The 16,128-nt window shown below is 40.0% G+C and overlaps 3 protein-coding genes across 4 annotated transcripts; all 3 read left to right on the plus strand.

Annotated features, from left to right (window-relative positions):
* Positions 1-756: 756 nt before the first annotated feature.
* LOC129587090 (G-protein coupled receptor 83-like) lies at positions 757-8,183 on the plus strand. The gene is made up of 6 exons (XM_055480677.1): positions 757-1,604; positions 2,141-2,313; positions 3,005-3,180; positions 4,529-4,684; positions 6,105-6,366; positions 7,329-8,183. Exons 1-6 carry the CDS (start codon positions 1,241-1,243, stop codon positions 7,590-7,592), a joined length of 1,395 nt encoding a protein of 464 aa, XP_055336652.1. The 5' UTR covers positions 757-1,240; the 3' UTR covers positions 7,593-8,183.
* Positions 8,184-9,690: 1,507 nt separating this feature from the next.
* Positions 9,691-13,894, plus strand: LOC129587091 (uncharacterized). 2 transcript variants are annotated; one of them, XM_055480678.1, is made up of 12 exons: positions 9,691-10,132; positions 10,243-10,367; positions 10,561-10,659; positions 10,780-10,895; positions 11,178-11,286; positions 11,457-11,570; positions 11,682-11,840; positions 11,928-11,970; positions 12,108-12,190; positions 12,337-12,687; positions 13,133-13,306; positions 13,497-13,894. In XM_055480678.1, the coding sequence occupies exons 1-12, from the start codon at positions 9,974-9,976 to the stop codon at positions 13,798-13,800; spliced, it is 1,836 nt and encodes a 611-aa protein (XP_055336653.1). In that variant the 5' UTR covers positions 9,691-9,973; the 3' UTR covers positions 13,801-13,894. The 2 variants fall into 2 exon arrangements, with proteins under 2 accessions (XP_055336653.1, XP_055336654.1); XM_055480679.1 differs by lacking the exon at positions 9,691-10,132 and having other exon boundaries at positions 10,246-10,324.
* Positions 13,895-14,336: 442 nt separating this feature from the next.
* LOC129587076 (alpha-aspartyl dipeptidase-like) lies at positions 14,337-16,114 on the plus strand. The gene is made up of 6 exons (XM_055480658.1): positions 14,337-14,564; positions 14,671-14,840; positions 14,896-14,975; positions 15,191-15,364; positions 15,444-15,503; positions 15,763-16,114. The coding sequence occupies exons 1-6, from the start codon at positions 14,455-14,457 to the stop codon at positions 15,916-15,918; spliced, it is 750 nt and encodes a 249-aa protein (XP_055336633.1). The 5' UTR covers positions 14,337-14,454; the 3' UTR covers positions 15,919-16,114.
* Positions 16,115-16,128: the final 14 nt, after the last annotated feature.

The raw sequence follows: 16,128 nt of genomic DNA on the forward strand, positions 1-16,128 counted from the left end.
GTGACGAAGCAGAAATTTTACCTTCCTGCACGTACTCTGCCATCTTGTACATTTGTTTTCCGGCGTGTTACGGCTTGAGTGAATTTGCAGTTAATAATAATATTTCTTCGGAATCAGTCGTGGTAATAATTGCAGCAAAAGTATCAGTCTTTCAGTAACGCTTGCTCGAAGACGCTATATATATTAATTGTACCAGTACATCGCCCATGTTTCGGCTTACAATTAGCATGCGTTTCAGATTTATTAATGCCTCAATAATTACTTGTTCTCGACCGTCTCCACCGGCTCATTAATTGGGAGATTGTCCGCTCCAATTTGCAGATGCCATGAACACACTCGCCATATGTGTCAGCTGCACCCGTCAAAAAAGTGTTGATTTCTAGTTGCTATTTTCCCGGTAAACATCCCGGAAAGACATCGGTCGGTTTCGTTTATCTTTTACAAGCTACTTGAAGTTGCTTTCCTAATGATGTTTTTCCCGCAACGGCGTTAACGCGCAGTTTCTTTTTCGCCGGCTTCGATCAAAATTGCAAAACGACTAGTGCAAAACAATATTTGTTTACCGATTGGCTTAATGCGTAAATGCAGTATCAAATTTTACCAAAACATCTAATAATTTAGTTTTTGTGTGTGCTGTTTTGCAAGCTATGGCTCTCGAATGCTAAAATAACGGTTTTTGTGCGTACATATCTGTAGGCAGTGTACATACGAACTTCTTACTTCTTTTCCGACCGGGACGTGTTCCCGTGAAAGTGCGCAAGTACTGTACTTACTTGCATACATATAATATTACTACGCAATACTGTAGTGCTGCTTCGCCTGTTTTAAAGCGCCGGCATGAATGCTGTGGGCGGGGTTGTACATATGCGCCTGCAGATTGTGGCACACGTAAAGGGAGGAAGTGCAGCAACACAAACTCATTCCTGTTTTTTTCCTTCAGTCGTTCAAATCAATTTGTTCTTGACAGTTACTGTAATTTACAAAAACCCTCGCTCGTTTTACGATTGCATATATCATGCTGCTTTTCTACTTCGTGCAAATTGAGTTGTCCGCATGATTTATCAAGCATGGTCAGGTTCCCGTGATGCAAATACGGTATAATATAGAACAACGCGAAGGATTTTATCACTGCTTTACCAAAACTGGATTCATCAGAATATGTGGTGCTTAGGATTAATAAAAAAAGCGGGGAAAACTTCAAGCAGAGTGCATCTCGTAATTATTTAATTAGGACGTCTTAATGGTCATCAGCATGGACTTCTTACGGGGACTGGATGATAATGCATCCGATTTCGATGGTCTAGACGTACTGAACAAAATCAAAGCGTGCATTAATAATGCCGCCGGCTGTTCGGCATCGGAACTGGGAGCTGACCTTGGTCAGTCTCTGGATGAATTACAGGAGAGTGTCAGTCTGCGTCTGGCCAATCAGACTGACCTCTTGTATGATTATCGTGCCTTATCGGATATGCCGTTTCCGGTTAGCTTTGACAATGCATACATTGTGTGCATCTGCCTCGCTTATGCCATCATTATTATAACCTCTATCGTTGGGAATGTTCTCGTGTGCTACGTCATCATCAAAATGCGGAGAATGCACACAGGTAAATTTACTAAAGACACAAGCTACTGTATGTATCGCATTGTTATTCATTAACACTTTTCAGTGTGTTTCAGTAAAACGGCAATGATATCGTTCGAGTATTTTCACTTCCTTAAGGAAGCGTAATATCTTAATTTATTGCTATTAAAGTAGAGATTTTACATTTTGAGTTTTGCGATTCCGAACAACATGAGAAGCATTCGGAAAATTATTACTGACCTTTTTAAATGGTCACTGCAGATTAAATGGCGCCATTTTTGACTATTGTGCAGATATTTTCAGTAGATCACTTTGCCTCATAAACTAATACGTTTATTACTTGAAAAGTTTTGTGAACCGACTTGCTTGCTGATAATGCTATTAAGTGTAATAGTTGGTGTATTTGCTTATCGGTGATTTTACATTTTTAATAACATAAAACATAGACAAATTTTTACGATCTTTGCGACCGCATCAAACCTACAGTAAACTTACTAAACTGACCATAAACTGAATTAGTTGCGTAGCTGATTACAAGTTGATTTGTTGGTTTTGCAGTGACGAATCTATTTATCCTGAATTTGGCTGTATCGGATTTATTGATTACTTGCCTAAACATTCCATTTAGCCTGGTACGGCTTCTAATGGATGATTGGCCTCTGGGATCGGTATTATGTCAACTATTGCCATTTGTGCAGATAACGGCAGTTTATGTTTCCAGTTGGACAATGGTAAGAAGTTTATGCATCCTGACATTTTTATGGATTGCATAAAACCGCCCGATTTTGTATGGTTATGGCAAAATCACTCTGCTCAGGTTTTTAAATGCTAGATAAAACCGAATATTGCACAAAACTGTATATCTCAAAACTAATACGTTTTCAAAGAAACGTACGTCTATACTCATATAGTTAGCATTATAGTAGCAGCCGAAATCATTGAGAAGCTTTATCCCACCAATGCCATTACCACATGCTGTGGCGTAAGTTGTTTCTAATAACGACATAAGCGCTATGAAGCGTGCGCGTTATTACGGTAAGCTGCAAATAATGATCGGCACTCCACCAGCCCTTCTGTTTGACAATTTGGATCAATCGTCAGGCTCGGTCAATATTTACATTGCGGTTTATTATTGTTTACCAAATGATTCTGAACACTTGATCGGGAAACAGTCACAAGCCAGAGTTATTTCTGTGTATCTTATGTACGCGTACGTTTAGATATACTCGTAAGAAGTCAGAAAGGCTATCAAAATAATTAGAAGAACAAAAGTACGAGTGTATAACGTCGTGATGGGAAAAATTTAAAATTTACCAAGATAATTAGCGCTAGAATTACATGTATGATTCATGATCATTTAAGAGAGTCAAGTCCCGCGCCAACATTGCAAAGCACGTAATAACTAATAAGTACATATTGCAGGTGTGTATTGCGTACGATCGACTGCGGGTGATTGTGTTTCCATTACGTCCGCGTTTGACCTTCCGTGCCGGTGTGATTATGGTGATTGTTATGTGGATCCTAGCCTCATTGATGTCCACACCGTATGCCGCTTTCCATCAAGTCACCCAGTTCCAGTTCACGAAACCAACCAAATTGTAAGAAGCGTACTTGTTTTAAATTAGAATAATTAGAAGCAGTTCTGCACTTTTGGCAATAAGGTCAAAAGTTTTGAAGTAATGCGGTTAAGTAAGACCATAGAAACTTTGAATCCAGAAAATTAGGCGTTTAATATTATAAGACCTTTTAACCTTGGGAGATTTTTGTATCCGTAATTAGTTGAGACATCGGAATGCCAGTTTCCAGGGTTGAATTTACGCAGCGTAGAAACTATAGTATTAACTACATTTCTGTTGCGTTTGGCAGAAACTACTAATTAGTTTCCTTTGATAGTATCTACCAGTGCGAATACCGCGCATTCTTAAAATCCACGCGCTCCAGATTAAATATAGAAACCCAAACCGGCTAATTTTTTTGGGCACAGTAGCCTTGATATTCTCACACCCTGCCAATTAGGTAATCGATTGATTTTAATTACTGGAAGCTATCTGCAACTGTCCCGATGGCAGTCCTACACCATTAATTTTCTAACTGACAGACACATCCCCGCATGATTGCACAGTCAAACCGCTCTATTTTGTTTTTGTCTGCAATTCCATACGGAGCGTGTATGTATATGAAGGCGACTGTGGACGGGCGTAATACCGTGTAAATGTTCTGCTTGAGAAGGATTCAAAAGACGTCAAAAGGATGGATTCTCCCTCATCATCCGCATGGAGCGTGCGCGATCCGGATTGCAAAGAACAGCTGGATGCCGCCATGCAGATGCGTGCCCGTTAAGCGCTTTTTGCCATGCTTTTCGATGATTTCTTGTACTGTTTGTACGCTGGCAATACAGTATCTTCCGAATTAATATATTAGGAAAAGACAATAATTACAAACTGTCACGAAGCACAACACAGCTTCACAAACAATATTTTGCGCGTAAAAACTGCGCACCTTGAAACGCAGTCATTTTTGGGCTGGAAGATAGGTATCCCATTCCCTTAACACGTCTACCATAACATTTTATAGCTAAGCCCTTCAAAAAATAAATAAAGATAAAATATAGGATGTTTTGTAAGGTTTAAGTGGTGTGTGAAAACAACTGGAGAGCTTGAAAAAATTTTGAATCACAAGATCTATAATTATGAGTATAAAGAAATACATTAGTTAGTAGTGATTACGGCAAAATTTGACAAATGTAGGCATATACTACATGTAGCTAGATTTGCTACTGTACAGGCGTATCTTCTGTGCAGTTGGAGCTGTGGAAATGCATGGGTGTGGGTGTCATATTTCTGTTTATGCATTATGTATTATTGTTTATTCTGTGCTCCTGATTATTAATAATTAAAAAATGTCACACGTACAATGTACAGAATATACAGGTATTTTGCTATGCAGGTGCGCAGCGATGTATCCGAGTGGATTGGATTTCCGGCAATATTTATCCTTGGGAACATTTATCCTGCAGTTTTTTATTCCACTGAACATCACTGGATTTTCTTATGGAATAATCGGACTAAATCTCTGGTCAACTAAAGCCATACTTAAAGCAAAGTAAGCTTAAGCGTCTCCATTTTTTTATGTTCAGCTTGTGGGCCAACCAATTTAAATATATAATATACATACTACGCAATAAAAATTTTAATTTTGTGAGCGGATCATTGGAACAGTTGTTTTTCCAGCAAAACTAGGAAAATGTTACAATAGATAGATTTTGAAGGTTGGTGCAGTGAATTTTAATCGCATCGTATCCGCATTTTTACCGCTGATCTGGGTCTGGAAATTTGCGCGCAGTAATCCTGGCTCGCGTGATCCTTTTATGCTTGCTTGGTCTTCTGACGCTTATGAGTGGGCTAACGTCACAGACCGAAAGACTCGCTCAAGAATACTTTATATTTTTTTAAAACTATCAGTGAACTGTCCTCTAATTTGAGATCGTTGTCTTTCTCGTACCGGTACATTTGTTGCCATCAGTGAATTTGCAAGAACGCTTTTTTTGAACTATGTAAATTTCCAGATATCGTTTTGCAGCAGGTTAGGCTTTATTTATTTAACTGAAGTGCAGCAACTACTTTGAAAATTATGAGTGAGATGAAATATTTGTTCGTAGTACTGCATTGCTGAACGTATTGTGAGCCCTACCTCTCATGAAAGGTGGTTTTATGCTGAATGTCTTGCTTTACAAATCACTAAATCGTTAAGGAAAGTCCAGACTAGTGCGCGTATACGACGACGCTACTGCGTGTTACTGACCTAAGTGCGTAATAGATACAATGGCGCGCGACCTTTTTTGTCGGTCTTGAAAACATGCCCTTCAGCATGCAGTGTTTCTATCAGTGACTGACCGCGTAGTGCCCGAGAAGACGAAGATCATATAATTAGACCTAGTAAATCGGTAAATATAATTATTTGTAATGTAAGCTTTCGCCACACCTTTATCGATTTGCATAATTAACCTGACGCGCCTGTAATCAGTCTTTCTGCACGCAAACTTGAATTTGTTCTGTTTCTTTTTACGAATGCCACAAATATAGGTATGTCGAACTCGAATTATGAAAATTTTGTCACAGCGCTTCAATAAAAAAGTGGATTTTGGCTGAAAAGTATTTATCGCCGCCTCCTGAATGCACGGAGTTGTATTGGTCAAGTACAGTAACTAACTGTTTATGCACTAAGACGTTAACCGTCAAATCACAAAAAAGGCAACGAATGTTTTAATAAAAAGCGATGGGTATTTAAGAACGATCAATGTAATAGTGTATTATTGGTAGAGACAGCGGATATTGATTTTTTCCTTAATGCATGCTAGCAAAAAATATGTATATCTGAATAAATATTAACCCTCAATGCATGTAATGTGACTGCCGGAAATGAAAGAAATGCGTAAAGTGCCCTAATGGTACGAAATGTGTGTAACCGCATTTTTTGCTCATTGTCATCTTGAGAAATTATTAAAACATGTTTTTCTCTCCAGCGGAAACCATCAAACCAATCATCTGTCGAGTATTCTGCGGAACCGGCAGAAGACGATTAAAATGCTGGTAGCGGTGGTAATGGTGTTCTCCGGATGCTGGTTGCCAATATCGCTTTACCATCTGACCCGCGATTTTAACCCCCAGAATGATTCCTCCAATCATAACGTATTTGTCTTCTTCATTCTTCACTGGCTAGCTATGAGCAGTGTGGCGTACAATCCCGCTATCTATTGTTGCTGGAACCAGTGCTATCGATCACAGGTGCCGTTCATTGATACATTAACATCATTATTTTACGATCAAACTTTACACACTTATACAATATTTACAATAAAACCTTTGCATGTTATAAAACTTAGGGCTCACAGCTATAAAAGATTATCACCTCGCATTTTAAACGCTGATCTATATCGAAAAATACAATAAGTAACTATGAGTATGTTTTTACCCTAAATTTTTAGATAAAGTTCAGCAACTGCGCGCATGGTGGTTACTTTCTTTTAAAGATTGTTAACAATGTCAATGACCTACCGGCAAACGCCTCGTATCGATAAGTTGTTTACCCGTATTTTATTGATTATGCAGAAGTCCCTTCTTACCCATAACATGTATTAACATTTAAAATTACTGTGATTTTTGTCTGATTTGCGCGCTGAAAGAATTTAAACTAGCTAGCATAACACAAATTAAATGAATGTAACATGGGGACGTAGTGATTCACGTGCCTTTAATCTCAAAGATTGTCCTCACATTCACAAAAGAGCTTGATGTGGGATGGTGCGCCCCCGCATGCCGCAAACTATACTTAATTAACATTTAGCTTCGGTTAACACGTACAGCGCCTCGTATCACAGTTTAAACTTTAAAGTAGAAGAAGCGTGAATGCTTCCTATGCTTTATACTTTGATTTTATTAATATTTATTTGCATGCTAAAATCCATGCGCATGTTTTTTTCCGTATCAGAAAGCTTGTTCATTGAAACTACTTTGACGGCAAAGCGCATAATCTGCTGAATATTAATAAACGTATTTGTGAACCGCTCCATATTAAAATTAATTTAGCATGAAGTGCACTGATCTATAATTAGGCAGAAATGCGTGTTCAGGGCCCTGCTGATGTCATTCAAATCACGCAGGCGGTTATTTTTTCTCACATACTACAATATCCGTGAAAAGTTCTTGATTAAAAAACATGACGGTCTGTTTTGTATGTTTGGATGCAGGCGAAGCGTTTGGCGAGACATTTATGTCAGTGCTGTGTGTGCTGCTGGCGTGGCCGTGGCGTGGATGGCGGCACTTCACAAGCCAAAGTGCGCATAGAAGGCCTCATCGTCAGGTTCAGCCGGAAACCTGATTATCCCATGAATGGCAGCATTGAATTCAGCCAGAGATCCTTCAATTGGGACAGCATTAACGGTGTGAAAGAAATTATTCATGTGCAAGAAGGCAAACGAACTTACACGCCAGCACAAAGAGTGGCATTATAGCGGCGCCAAGCGACGCTGAACTGTTGGACGGGGCAATTTGGGCATTTTTTTACTAGCCTCAGATTGACGGAATCCCAGCGACACTTCAAACTGTGATGCTTCCCCGGTGTTTCGGGTGAAAAGGGGACCCCGCATACACAACTGGACAGGAATGGAAACCGGCGTGCGCACAGTCAGCGGTCACAATTATCGGCTGGCGGCATGCCGGTCATGGCCGTGGCCTTAATTTCACCGGCATTCATGTTCCGGTGTTGATCGGCTGATTTACGGGGAAGCGTTTTGCTCCTCTATGTGGTATCCGGTGCGGATACGCAACTGGCGCCTGGCGAGAAAGTTTTGTACAAATTCTTTCCAAAAAACCGTGTAATTAGTATGGCTTTATGTAAAGGTCACGCAAAAAATGTTATGCGGAATCTGAAGTTCCGATATAATTTACATATGATTCTATCGCTTGATTCATTTGCAAGATCGAAAGTAATAGCAAAAATTGGATTGCTTAGCCGAGTGTGGATGTTAATTTAAGGTCACGATCATGTCCTAGAGGATTAACCGCAGTCCATGAAAAAAGGGTAAAATTGTGTAAATACTAAATAAAAAGCACGTAAAATGCGAATGTGCGGTGTTCAATGGGACAAAATTTATTAACGAAGAAAGTGAACCATTTCCTACATTTCCTGGCGATTACGAAAATCGGTGGGTTTCTGCCGACAGTTACCAGAAATCCGCTCGATTACTAGTTTGCGTGTGACTGCCTTATATGCAGTATTTGCCGGCCACGTTAACGACCGCCCGCTAGTTTGGTCGGCTGATGTAAAGTGTGGTGGCTGGAGAAACGATTGTTTAGCCTGGATAACGATTTCCTTCTGGGCGAAAAATGGCCCGGAAAACGTGTTCAATGAAGTAAACTGTTGTTACACTCAAGCGTATACTTGATGAGAACCGTAAATGAAATGATCGAGTGTTTAGACGACTGCCTGGAGATGTCCGCAGTTCGTCGTCCCTATCGAATCACAGTCGCGTGATGTAAATTATGCAATTTCGTTCGTATATTTTATGCAGGTCCGTGGAATCATTTGCACCTACTGAGCTGTTATTAGAGGATTTAGTCAAAGCTTTCTTACAGTCCCAAAGACTGTGTGTGTTTTCTGGCGTTGACTGATGCCCACGAACATTTTTGGAAATGTCGTGCACGGATGGCCGCAGTCGGTTGATGCCACCGCAAACAAATTAATGAAATTGACCTTAAATATAGCTTCGCTGTATGCGTAGTAGATCCGTATACCACACAGTGCATGGGCACATACTGTTGTAAACAAGAAAGTGTGCATACACACGCCTAAAAACATCATTAATTTTTTAGTCGTTTCTTGATGGGATTTCGGATCAGACCATTTTCACGCTATCAATTTCCGCCCTGTCAAACTGCCGACCGATCTAACCCGGTTCGTATATATGAACTGTGGGATCAAGGACAGGGAGTTTATACCGGCTGGTAAATCTTGATATTTTTTCTCCTTGCGCTCTAAAGTTTCATTTCAGTTTAGGCCTCTCTTGTGTGTGAATGATGAGTCGGAATTGCTCGGGCAATCAGAGTGATCATCCACCAAGTAGATCGAGGCTGACAGAATGCTTCGTTTAAATGTGCCTGATCGCAACATGCATCATTTATTTCCGCTGATAAGCTTAAGAAGTCACAAGCAAAAGCAAAGTTACGTCACGGTAAAAAGAAGGCTTTGTTAAATTAGCGCCTATATGCGCTGACACATTCTGCTTGTTCGAACGATTTCCGTGAACATACAGACTCTGTAAGTTATTAAAACGCACAACTAAACTTCCGTACATTATAATAACGCTTTCAGGAATCGCTTGCGTCTTGGCTGTGTTGCGATTCATGCATTTATTACCAACTGTAAACAGTTGCTAAACTGTAAATGCTGCTATTAAAAACTAAAAATAAATCAAAAATATAAACATCGAAGTAGTGGAAGTATACTTACTATTAGTGAGCAAGATAAGTATAAAGTTGTATTACAACTTAGCAACGACCTCCAAAGTACCGAGGACAAACAAAACTTAACAGACAGCAAGTTTTAATGCAACTTCATCATAATACAGCTACTAAAATGAAACCAAAATACCCATAATCGTAACTACTGGCATTGTGAAATTTGCAAAGTAGCCTAAGCCAACACGAACATTACTAAGAAAAATCATTTTTGATGACCGCTTTTTATGTGTGCCGTATTAGACACTCGTACAAACTTTTAGAAAATGTGTTGGTCGTTTCTTCAAGAGGTCTTGGTGCAGAAAGCTATGAGCTGTTTGATATGCCTAATTCATCACCCGATCAGCTCGCTTTTGCCTAATTAATCACAGAACACATGACTAAAGCCTCAAAAACCGGCTCACCGGAAGTGGCAGCATTATTAACCGGCCGCAATCCATTTTTATACTCTAATCCCAGCGATGTATTCAAAGACGTTTTTGATAACAGCGACAGGATACTCCGTAAAGAAGACGACGAAGAAGCGGAAACCCAGGTACAATGTCCAGTAATGCAAAAGACTCGTAAAATAATTTTAAATTTTGCATTGCCGTACTGTGCTTCTTAATTTTCTCTGCATAATTATTTATTCCTTCGTTATTGCAGAGAAATTTTCAAGAAAAATCCAGTTATGGCCGACTAAGATCGATGCTAAAGCAGAACATTGGTGTCGTCAAACCGGAAAACGGTATTTGGAAATGGGACAAAAAACTGGGCCTGCTTTTTGTACCGTACGCAGAAATGCAAATTTAATTACGTGCGGACTTTGTTTGGAAAATATATATGCTATATATTCAGAACGCTTGAATCACTTAAGTTATTCTGCAGATAGTCGCTAAATTAACGTTGCTAAATCCTTGATAAACGTTTTGTCAGCACGGTCAAAAAATACTTTAACTGTTTTCATTGATCCCTTTTCTCCAGAACACACAAGGAATATGCAGATGCTCGCAATGAAACTTTCAAATTAACACGGCACGACAGCACGTTGAAGATTACCGGCAAACTGCACTACAAGCGAAAGTAAGCATTTGCATAATTTTTGTTACAAAAACGGAAGGAGAATTAAAATGCCGCAGTAATCAGATATCATTATATACGTTCGTGTTTCTGGGAATGCTCCTACTTGTTTTTTATTTTTAGTCGTGAGGCTAACGACAAAGTTGTTGAAGGATTCGCCAGGTTAGTCGATCCTAAAGACGACAACGAAGAGGTCATCCTCGGCGAAGATCGACAAGTGCAGCTACGGGATATCAAACGTACGTTTGCTGAAACATAATTATTCCGTGAATATCGGTGCTTCAGAATACAAAATGCAGATAATTACCAGTAAGTAATACTCGTAAATAAACGTAGTAATACTCGTAATAAATAGTAATACGCGTAAATAATGTTTACGAATACGATGTAGGGCGTACACGATACAATACCTCATGAATTCAAAGCCTTATCCAGTTTAACTAGAATAATAGCTACCATACCTAATTACTCATACACCTTATTGAATATTGTATGTGAATGTTTTACATATGCATGAACAGGTGGAGCGATTCATTTGAATAAATACTCTCTTCAGGATAGAATTCCGGATAATGTCACCCGATATTACGATACATTTTTCTGTGCCCGAGGTGTACGATCGCTTATGCAGTAAGGCTTTAAATTACAATACTTCTACCGGAAAAACGCGCACCGCACGACAAAATATTGCAGATATTTAATCAGTGCTTTAGCGCCGCTTTTATGATTAAATACCGTATTAATCAGTAGTTAAATCTGTATAACGTTTCCGTCATAAAGCTGTTCACTTTTCGCTTTAGGCACGAAATATATGATGAATTCCTGATATCGCTAATTCACTACATGCACTTCTACCTGCTGGGAATAACCGAAAAATATTTTCGGTTGGGAATAAAAAATGGACGCCTCCAAAGGTCACCAGAACACTTTGTTTTGCGAAATCGCACTAGAATTCAATGGCATATCGTATATAATCAGCGTATAGTACTGTAACCAGAATTTCTGATCCAGTGTTTTTTTTACAGAATGCCAGGGCAGTTAGAAATACCTCTTTCTAAAAAGCGAGAACGCCGCAGAAAAACATTTCGTTTTGAAGTGCAAAATGCGCTTATGGAGCTGGCTAAAAAATACGTGACCTTGCTGTATAAATTAATGGATACGGACAAGGCAGCAGGAAGCATTCGGTAGATTTGAGAGAGATATGGTTGCAACATCTTTTATTTTACTAATTTTAAGCTTGGAACTGATGACAACGAAACTGAATGTTGCAGGTGCAAATACTTTTCGGTTGTTCCCGAGAGATTCTTTTTTGAGGTCCGTACGTCTGGAAATGCACTGATGCGAGGAAGAAAAATATCAGCAATATATTTAAATTAATTCATTTATGCTTCTACTTAGACTTTAAATGATTAATCCACCAGGATAATTGTTGTTATTTTGCGATTTTGTAGAGCTTGCTCAATGTAAGCTGTGTGGCGGTATGTGTGGCCTTCCTTCAGCGTTCCAACCGGCTTATCCGAACCGAATTTGGAAGGTACATACAAATACTAAATATGCACTATGCAAAACAACCGCAGTTTCAGCCCAGAGTTTATTATATTATATAATCCACAGCCAGGAAATCTGGGAACCCGAAACGCATTTGTCAAGTGCAATTACGATAAATAAATTTTGATGTAGACTTTTCCGGCGCGAAGCCTTCAACACTGACTCTCTTGAACGGCGTATTGAGTGTGTCGAGTACGAGACCTATGCGGAGCGGGCACTACGTGTGTTTGAGCATTCGCGGCATGAGAAAGCACAGAAACAGCTGGCCGACAAGCTGAAACCCCGTTTGTCGCCCATGTCAGAACGAGCCCGGTTCACTGATCCGCTGGCTAAGCCGGAAATCATTAACTGGAACGTCAAGATTGTGGATAAGCCAAAAATTTGGACACTCAAGAAGAAGATGCCGTTTTATGTCAGAATGGCGTCCGTGCCGGACAAGACAGATTACGTCTGCGGAAAGCATCGCGTTGCTGTTGAACAGCGGTAATTTTTTATGACGGGTACACCAGCGATTAATTGATGCGGCAGTTCACCATATACCGCACAAAATTATAATGCTGCCAAAAAACCCATAGCGCGGCAAATCCGGCAAGTGGTAGGGTCCAACTGCAAAATAAGAAAATTGCAGGGTCTTGAATTAAACAAATTAAAAAATGGAAATGAGATGTGGAAATATCGTCAAAATAATGTTATCATAATTCAAAACAATTCATTGCATAATGATTGTACAATTTTTCCACAAGAATTCCACAAGAGTTATTTCCAAATCCTGAATTTTAAGAGTGCTATGAAAATCGGGAACACGTATTACTTTGTATAGACTTGTAGTAGTTTGTATACGACTGTATAGTAAGTGTTCGGATTGCATAAGCACATTATGTTACGGCGGATATCAATAAACTGACTAATAAAAGGAACGCTATTTCAGTCAGAACACACCGTTAATTGAATTGATACTGGGACAAGACAATCAGGATGTGCGGGACAGTCTCCTGCACACCGTGCCGGAACTAGCTGATCAGTCCTTATTAGCCAAAATGCGCCCATTACGCCACGATACCCCGCGGCTGCCACTGCGCTGGCTAACACCGTATCACAAGACGTATGACTTATTTTATAAGACTTTTAAATGATTTCGTATAATATTAGGTATCCATACGTAGAAGTATATGTGCGATGACGAATATTAATTTACTTCACCTGTAACATATAAAATGCTCTAAATAACACGAACTAGTCTTTGTCAATTCGTCGTGAACGGCTGCCGTCGTTAATAATAATCTGGGACATAGGCTGGGCATTATGGGAAAACCATTACGCTATTTCGATTACTGGACGCTACTGCCGGCGATGAACAATGAGAAAAAATTGACACTTCCGGGCTTGACACGGGATGCACGGTATCGGGCGTTCAAGACCATACGCCTGCTATTTCCCCAAAGATTACACCAGGCGACAGTGCGGAGAAAGCATTCAGCCTCACAAGGACATGTCAAGGAACGCGGCAAAGATTTTCCTGTTGACGACGGACAATTAAGCGTCGCGCGCAGCACGAAATCATTCCCGCCTAATAAGATGCCTGTCAAAATGCACTAAAGCTATGATTGTGTCGTACGGATAATGATAAAAGCGGCAACCAGTTGTTAATTTTTTTTCATTGCATTCACAGTACATGAAATGCTACAAAGTGCGCGCAATTGATCCGAAATTTTAAATTAAGTAGGGCCTAAAAGAGTACTTATATAAACATAAGCAGTACTAACCATAAGTGAGAAAGACTGAATTCGATCTTAACGATAGAAGATGCAAAAACAAAAAAACTGGCAGATCGGCCACGATGTGGCAGATTTCTTCTAAAAAAAGGTTTGTTCTATTGTTGTTGTCATTAATGTGGATTTGCGAGTATTACATAAAATGGCGTTTTCAAATTTTGGATTGGTATTTTGGAATAAAATGCAAGGATTCAAGGATAGTGGCTGCTGACCATCGTACATACGGACAGGAAGTCCCGACTCCCGACTCGGAGTCTCCCGACTTCCGGTGTCCCATATTGTCGAAGGCCCATCCGCCTGTGGAAGCGGTTACGATAGCGAAATGAGCATTAGACAGCTGACAGTTTGCCCACCTATAACAGGCAGAATTGGCTAAAAGTAAAAACCGATAAAACATCGAACAATTTTTTTTTTCGAGTGTGCAAATCGAAGAATATCAGGAGATCCCGAAGACAGTTGACATCCGAGTGGCCAAAAAATGTCGCAAGAAAAATGTGTTCGTCGTTTGCTTCTGTTATCCAGCTCGTGCTTGCACGGGTGTGCTCCGTTTGAGTATGCCAAAGAGGATATCACGCGCTTCTTCGGCAGGTTTGTGCGTCTGTCTGATGGTGAATGTGGTGGTGGGAGGTACCGATTTGTTTTCGTATCTACGTTATTTTGCCAATGCCACATCAACACTCGTTTGCCGTTATAGTGGAGTGAAGGAGATCTTGTTTATCCCTTACGCCCTGAAAGACCATAACGACTATCTGGAGAAGACGCGCAAACGCTTCGCCGATATCGGACTGCCGTACAATGTCTTCGGGATCCACGAAGCGGCCTCGCCCGTCGAAGCCGTCAAGAAGGCCTCCGCGATATTTATCGGTACACGGAAAATTCTGCAAGTACTCAACAAAATCACAGTGTAATTGTGATGCAGGTGGTGGCAACACATTTCGCTTGCTGAAGAGCTTGTACGACTTGAATTTGATTCAGCCCATCAGAAAACGAATTCTCGAGGTAAGCCGAATTCTCGAGTCATGGATGAGATGATAGTTCAGTTGTGCTTACAGCTGCTTGTAGTAAGTTGTAAGTAATTTAATTTTTGGTTAGACTTCAGATTTTTTGGCCTTCTTTTTATGTGTTTTTGGACAGGTTATTTTACCTTAAATTACGTAATTTTCTTTTGCGGAATTACGCTTTGCGGAATTTTATGATTTTTTATTTGATTTCAGGAAGGAATTCCATACATGGGTTCTTCGGCTGGCACGAACGTGGCCACGGTCTCCATCAACACCACCAACGATATGCCGATCGTCCATCCACCATCGCTGGAGGCTTTGACGCTTGTTCCTTTTAACATCAATCCGCATTACATCGAACCTGATCCCAACACAACACACATGGGTGTACGAATGAGCTGCACACAAACGCTTCATAAAGCAGTGGGGTTGTGTGTTTTATTAGCTAGATTGAATTGTATTGCAGGAAACTAGGGATGAACGCATTTTTGAGTATGTCGATTTGGACACTTCCCACCCGGTTTTGGTAAGCGATGGAAATTATTTAATGACTTCCAGTTCTGGCTTGGATTGAAAAAAATTGGTATAGTAAGAAAATAGCAGAAATGCGATAGATTGTGCAGTGCGAACTGATCACAAAACATAAATTCAAGCCTAAGCGCAAGATATTTGCCACGAAGTTTTACCGCATTGGTTGTCGGTACTGTATTATGTTAAGTACTATTGTCAGTCTTGTTGCTGTTCGATCTGTGTAATCATTATGGAAGTACTTATGTTTTTTGCAGGGTCTGAAGGAAGGATCATGGCTGTTGGTGGAAGGAAGCAAGGCATTGGTACAAGGGCCGAATGGTGGACGATTGTTTATTGGGAAGGACCAGGTTAAGGACATTCCAACCGGAAGTGATGTTAGTTATTTGATGGAAGGCAAAACGTGCTCCTAAATGTCCGTTTGCGATGCGACAAGTTTTTTATTTGTTCCGATTTTTATGATTCCTTTGTTGGGCGTTTGTTACCGCCATTTTCATGATTTGTACCCGACAGTGCGGCACTAATAATGTGATTTTTTGTAATTTGTATTTTTCTAAATCGTTTGATAATTTATTAGCAAGAAATGATGAATGAACGAACAGAGGTTAATAGTTTAGAGTTTC

The sequence above is a fragment of the Paramacrobiotus metropolitanus genome, unplaced genomic scaffold, assembly GCF_019649055.1.
Source record: "Paramacrobiotus metropolitanus isolate TYO unplaced genomic scaffold, Prichtersi_v1.0 Parri_scaffold0000023, whole genome shotgun sequence".
Taxonomy (NCBI): domain Eukaryota; kingdom Metazoa; phylum Tardigrada; class Eutardigrada; order Parachela; family Macrobiotidae; genus Paramacrobiotus; species Paramacrobiotus metropolitanus.

What these genes read in the sequence shown, in the direction of transcription:
- LOC129587091 (XM_055480678.1), top strand. Translation starts at nt 9,974, where the DNA reads ATGACTAAAGCCTCAAAAACCGGCTCACCGGAAGTGGCAGCATTATTA. An exon ending in GGTGTACGATCGCTTATGCA is followed by an intron (nt 11,287 to 11,456) that starts GTAAGGCTTTAA and finishes TTTTCGCTTTAG; the next exon opens with GCACGAAATATATGATGAAT. An exon ending in CGCGTTGCTGTTGAACAGCG is followed by an intron (nt 12,688 to 13,132) that starts GTAATTTTTTAT and finishes ACGCTATTTCAG; the next exon opens with TCAGAACACACCGTTAATTG.
- LOC129587076 (XM_055480658.1), top strand. Translation starts at nt 14,455, where the DNA reads ATGTCGCAAGAAAAATGTGTTCGTCGTTTGCTTCTGTTATCCAGCTCG. An exon ending in ATCACGCGCTTCTTCGGCAG is followed by an intron (nt 14,565 to 14,670) that starts GTTTGTGCGTCT and finishes TTGCCGTTATAG; the next exon opens with TGGAGTGAAGGAGATCTTGT. An exon ending in GGCCTCCGCGATATTTATCG is followed by an intron (nt 14,841 to 14,895) that starts GTACACGGAAAA and finishes ATTGTGATGCAG; the next exon opens with GTGGTGGCAACACATTTCGC.
- LOC129587090 (XM_055480677.1), top strand. Translation starts at nt 1,241, where the DNA reads ATGGTCATCAGCATGGACTTCTTACGGGGACTGGATGATAATGCATCC. An exon ending in ATGTTTCCAGTTGGACAATG is followed by an intron (nt 2,314 to 3,004) that starts GTAAGAAGTTTA and finishes TACATATTGCAG; the next exon opens with GTGTGTATTGCGTACGATCG. An exon ending in AAAGCCATACTTAAAGCAAA is followed by an intron (nt 4,685 to 6,104) that starts GTAAGCTTAAGC and finishes TTTTCTCTCCAG; the next exon opens with CGGAAACCATCAAACCAATC.